Source organism: Macaca thibetana, unplaced genomic scaffold (assembly GCF_024542745.1).
Source record: "Macaca thibetana thibetana isolate TM-01 unplaced genomic scaffold, ASM2454274v1 unplaced_scaffolds273, whole genome shotgun sequence".
Taxonomy (NCBI): Eukaryota; Metazoa; Chordata; class Mammalia; order Primates; family Cercopithecidae; genus Macaca; species Macaca thibetana.
This window is the reverse complement of record NW_026089062.1, coordinates 611-6249: the sequence shown is the minus strand read 5'-3', so window position 1 is coordinate 6249 and position 5639 is coordinate 611. Positions and strand designations below refer to the sequence as shown.

General features: G+C 44.7%; 1 protein-coding gene across 1 annotated transcript; it reads right to left on the bottom strand.

Annotated features, from left to right (window-relative positions):
* Positions 1-450: 450 nt before the first annotated feature.
* LOC126947421 (phosphatidylinositol 3,4,5-trisphosphate 3-phosphatase TPTE2-like) lies at positions 451-5435 on the bottom strand. Its single transcript, XM_050778075.1, has 3 exons — positions 4325-5435; positions 1925-1978; positions 451-688 (listed from the first exon to the last, which is right to left on the bottom strand). Exons 1-3 carry the CDS (start codon positions 4465-4467, stop codon positions 631-633), a joined length of 255 nt encoding a protein of 84 aa, XP_050634032.1. The 5' UTR covers positions 4468-5435; the 3' UTR covers positions 451-630.
* Positions 5436-5639: the final 204 nt, after the last annotated feature.

Below are 5639 nucleotides of genomic sequence, written 5' to 3'. Positions count from 1 at the left end.
CTTTCTATATGACTCCATTAGAACAGGATGCAAGGCCGGGCGCGGTGGCTCAAGCCTGTAATCCCAGCACTTTGGGAGGCCGAGACGGGCGGATCACGAGGTCGGGAGATCGAGACCATCCTGGCTAACACGGTGAAACCCCGTCTCTACTAAAAAAATACAAAAAACTAGCCGGGCGAGGTGGCGGGCGCCTGTAGTCCCAGCTACTCGGGAGGCTGAGGCAGGAGAATGGCGTGAACCCGGGAGGCAGAGCTTGCAGTGAGCTGAGATCCGGCCACTGCACTCCAGCCTGGGCGACAGAGCGAGACTCTTGTCTCAAAAAAAAAAAAAAGAAAAGAAAAGGATGCAATGCTACCTACAAAGGCTATGACGAGAAGAATTCGAAACCCTGTGAAAAACCACTCTCTGTGGCCATGCAGGCTTCTCAGAATAAACTCCACAAGTGTCCGTCCATCTGTCTCCTTGTTGTGTGTTTCCATTGTGTGCATGGGTTCTTAGTGGATGTGTGTTGAGAGAAGTGTGTATGGATGGACGCATGGATGGATGGATGAATATATTTATGTGCCTCTGTGTGTAAATACTTCTATGCTCAGTTATAATTAGATAAATAAAGACACACGTGTGCATAACTCACCTTTCATTGATACGTGCCTCCAGGTTCGTGCCTGATAATTCATTTGTGGGTGCACTAGAGGATGATAAAAGAGCACAGTCAGACAGGAGACAAAATTCCAAATTCACTTTTACGGAAAAACTCGCTTTCATTACGCTGCACATAAACCAGTTAAGTTCTTACTATTCATGTTTATAGGACTGTTTGGTTCTGAAATGTCATTTTTTTATTAGAAAGGAGGATTTATATGATGGCAACCAACATCTAGGGCTGGGGAAAATAGCAATGCTTCCAGATTTAAATAAACCTCTTTATTATGACCTCAGTCCCAACGCGTGACAGCCTTTGTTTGGCAGTTATTTCAAACTAAACTTTTGGGTGGAGGTTGTCAGTCCTCTTATTTCATTGAACGTCCTGTTTCAAAGGCCCTCCATCACCTCCTTACTTTCACCCAGAATGGGTGGCTCCCCAGCCCCACAAAAAGTCAAGTAACTACAGGTCTGACACAGAAGCACAATCCAGTGGGACAGTGATTTGAGGTTTGGAGCTCCAGCCTCCGTGGTGGCAGAGTTCTGGAGGGTGGAGAACACCTCCAAGGCTCTTAGCTCTGTTGCTTCCTGCTGAGGGCTTCACCGTTCCCCGTGCACTCCTACCTCCTCCTCACTCCAAATAGGATTCTCTCTTCCCTCGGCCCACTCTGCTATGTCTCACACACAGAAAATCAGAGTGTCCAAGGCATTACACTGCTACTAACAAATGGTGAAATGACAGTAACAGACAAGAGCCTCTCTCTGTAGTCTGTTTCTTTTTTTCTAAACAACTGTAAAAACGTGGAAGTTATCTATACGTGATATAGTGAGACGATAAAGAAAGAAACTGTTTCAGAGACACACTGTGTTATTGTGAACACTTCTGAGAGGGAATCTCACTAATCTCAGTCTCCGTCTCTGTCACTGTCTGTGTGTGTGTGTGTGTACACATCTTATTTATTTATTTATTTATTGCGACCAAGTTTCGCTCCTGCTGCCCAGGCTGGAATGCAGTGGCATGCTCTCGGCTCACTGCAACCTCTACCTCCCCCAGTTCAAGCGATTCTCTTGCCTTAGCCTCCCGAGCAGCTGGGATTAGAGGCACCTGCCACAGAACCTGGCTAGATGTTATACTTTTAGTAGAGACGGGGTTTCACCACGTTTGCCAGCCTGGTCTCGAACACCTAACCTCAGGGGATCTGCCTGCCCCGGCCTCCCAAAGTGCTCAGATTACAGGTGCGAACCACTGCACCTGGCCATGTGTACATCTCTTATAACTCACCTGTCACTGGAACTTCTATCAATGATGACTCCCTCCAGGGCATTCGGATCGGGACTAAAGGACAGATATGGTCAGAGTCAGACACAAGGCGTAATTCTAATGTTTTGCAACAAATAGCCAGTTAGTCTATGCGCTATTCCCCAGTTACACTGTAATTATTCACAAATACATACATCACTAAATTGACCTAGGATGGCATTTGTTTTTTATTAGAAATGAGGTTTTATATGTCAACAGTGAGTATCTTAGGCTGTGAACACAGTGATGCATCCAGATTAAGGGTATCTACACCTCAATGTGTAACAGCATTTCTGGAAAGCATTTAATTTCAGTTCAAATTTAGTTCGTAAGTTCCCCTTCTTATAATCGCATCTGAGTTCCTCATTCTCTATCACCTCCAATTACCTCCTCACTTTTCACCCATCCTAGTTGTCTTTCCAGACCAAGAGTTGCGGCCAAGTAGCTGCAGGCCTCAAGCAAGGGCTCCATCCCATGTGAGGGTGGGTATGGGCCAAGGCAGTCAGCCTCACATAAAGGCAGAGCTCTGGAGGGTGTGAAATAATTCCGAGGTTATTAGTTCTGTTCTTTTTTTTTTTGCTGGCATTTCTCTGATCTTTCTCCACTCCTATCTCCTTCTCGCTCCAAGCAGGATTCGCTTCTCCCTTGGTCCACGCTACCAGTACAGTCTCATTCTCACAGAAAGGAAATGTGACAAACACTAACTAAAAAAGCCTCCCTCTATGAGTTCCTCCCCGTTTTCCTACCTCCATCCACAAAACAAAAGAATATTCCATACAAAGCTCATTCTAAGAGGACTCTAGAAATAGTTTCCAGGGAACTCCTTGTTCCCATGGATGCTTGTGACAGTCAACAGCCCAACTCAATCTCTCTTGTGTGTATGAACGCATGTATGTATGTGTTTGTATAGGCAGAGATACATGTATAACTGTATTCCTTTATATCACATGTTGCACTGGCCAGCCTACTAGAAGATACTCTCAATTCACACCAAGGGCAGTGCCAAAGAACTTAAAATGTACATAGTAAGACATGCAACTTCCTAGACATAGCGTTTTCAGTTCAAAATAGTTCCAATTGCTTTTGTTTTTGTTTTTGTTGTTTTTTGAGACAGAGTCTCGCTCTGTCTCCCAAGTTGGAGTGCAGTGGCGCAATCTCAGCTCACTGCAAACTCTGTCTCCCAGGTTCAAGCAATTCTCCTGCCTCAGTCTCCTGAGGAGCAGGGACTACAGGCACCCGCCACCATGCCCGGCTAATTTTGCATTTTTAGTAGAGACAGGGTATCACCATGTTGGCCAGGTGGGCCTTGAACTCCTGATCCTGTTATCCACCCGCCCTGGCCTCCCAAAGTGCTAGGACTACAGGCGTGAGCCACTGCACCCAACCTTCCAAGTACTTTTCAACCTGTGAACTGCCTTACCCTTATAGAAGTCATGTGTGTATTTGGTTCTTTGGAATCTGCCATGACATTTACCCTACACATCATACTTTATACGATTGCAGCACATACTTTACACCTATCTAAGACTCACTGACTCAAGAGTTCACCAAAACTCTCTACCACTGGAGCTGGCCAATGCACGACAGACTTTTGTGGGTGAATTTCTTTTGAATTCAACTCCACTGTGTAGGCATTCCTCTCTCTAATCCCATCTATGGCCCACTTCCTGGATCTCTCCATTACCTCTTTCCTTTCACCCATCATGCTAGTCTTTCCTGTCCAGGAGACACAGGCGAGTAGCTGTGGGCCTCAGGAAGGGCTGCATCCAATGAGGTGCTGTGCTTCTGTTTGTGTTTTAGCACCAAACTCATGTGCTGACAGAGCTCTGGAGTGTGAGGGACAAGTCCATGTTCCATTCGCTCCATTCTTTTCTGCCAAGGGCTTCACTGCTCCTTGTCACCTGCCATCTCCTCCATGTTACAAATAGGATTTTCTCCTCCCTTCTGTCAATCTCACAGGCTCTCACACTCAGGAAATCTGAGTCCTTTAAGAAGCTGCTTACTAGGAACTAAGGGTGACAAATACACGAACAGGAAGCAGCAGCTCTCCTGTGACCTGCTCCTTTCTATATGACTCCATTAGAAAAGGATGCAATGTTACCTACAAAGGCTATGACGAGAAGAATTCGAAACCCTGTGAAAAACCACTCTCTGTGGCCATGCAGGCTTCTCAGAATAAACTCCACAAGTGTCCGTCCATCTGTCTCCTTGTTGTGTGTTTCCATTGTGTGCATGGGTTCTTAGTGGATGTGTGTTGAGAGAAGTGTGTATGGATGGACGCATGGATGGATGGATGGATATATTTGTTTACGTGCCTGTGTGTGAAAACGTCTACGCTCAGTTATAATTAAATAAATAAAGACACATGTGTGCATAACTCACCTTTCATTGATATGTGCCTCCAGGTTCGTGCCTGATAATTCATTTGTGGGTGGACTGGAGGATGATAAAAGAGCACAGTCAGACAGGAGACACAATTCCAAATTCACTCTTCCAGTAAAACTCGCTTTCATTACTCTGCACATAAACCAGTTAAATTCTGACTATTCATGTGTATAGCACTATTTGGTTCTGAAATGTCATTTTTTATTAGAAAGGAGGATTTATACGATGGCAATCAACACCTTAGGCTAGGGAAAATCATAATGCTTCCAGATTTAAATAAACCTCTTTGTTATGTCCTCAGTCCCAGTGCCTGACATCCTGTGTGGTGGCAGTTATTTCAAACTAAACTTTTGTGTGGAGGTTGTCAGCCCTCTTATTCCACTAAATGTACTGCCTCGAAGGCCCTCCATTACTCCTTTACTTGATCGTCTCTCTCGGTCCACAAGTAGGGTAAAGTAACTGCAGTTCTGAGTCAAGGACACAATCCAATATGATGGTGTTTGGAGTCTGGAGTATCACCCTGTATTGTGGCAGAGTTCTGCAGGATCAAAAGCATTTCTAGGGTTGTTAGCTTTTTTCTCTTCTCTGGAGGTCTTCACTACTCTCTGTCCCCCGCTATCCTTTTCTGTTTCCAAAGAGGATTCTCTGCTGTCCTCAGCCATTGTAATAAGGTCTCACATACAGGCAGTCTGAAAATTATTTTTGATTGTTACTCAGAGTATCAGACTAGTAAGAAAAATCATTCTTCTTATTATGTGGTCATCTTTTATCTAAATTCACTCAAGAAGCCATAAACGCACCTTCATTTCCTATAGTGAGATCACGTAGACATGTGTAACAGTTTTTTGTTTTTCCGTTAATGCCCTTGAACCTTCCCTAATCTCAACCTGTATATTTCTCTGCAGTACCTGTGGGTGCATGCCTTGATTTAATATGAATGCATATAGGTATATGTAAATGGTATATAATTGTTTCCTCCTATCTCATATATCCTTATATCTATATTGATTGATTTCTGTCTCACAGTTCACCGATAGCTCCATTCCAGGATACTGATTTGAATTTTTTTTTTTTTTTTTTTTGAGATGGAGTCTCGCTCTGTCGCCCAGGCTGGAGTGCAGTGGCCAGATCTCAGCTCACTGCAAGCTCCGCCTCCTGGGTTTATGCCATTCTCCTGCCTCAGCCTCCTGAGCAGCTGGGACTACAGGCGCCTGCCACCTCGCCCGGCTAGTTTTTTTGTATTTTTTAGTAGAGACGGTTTCACCGTATTAGCCAGGATAGTCTCGATCTCCTGACCTCGTGATCCACCCGT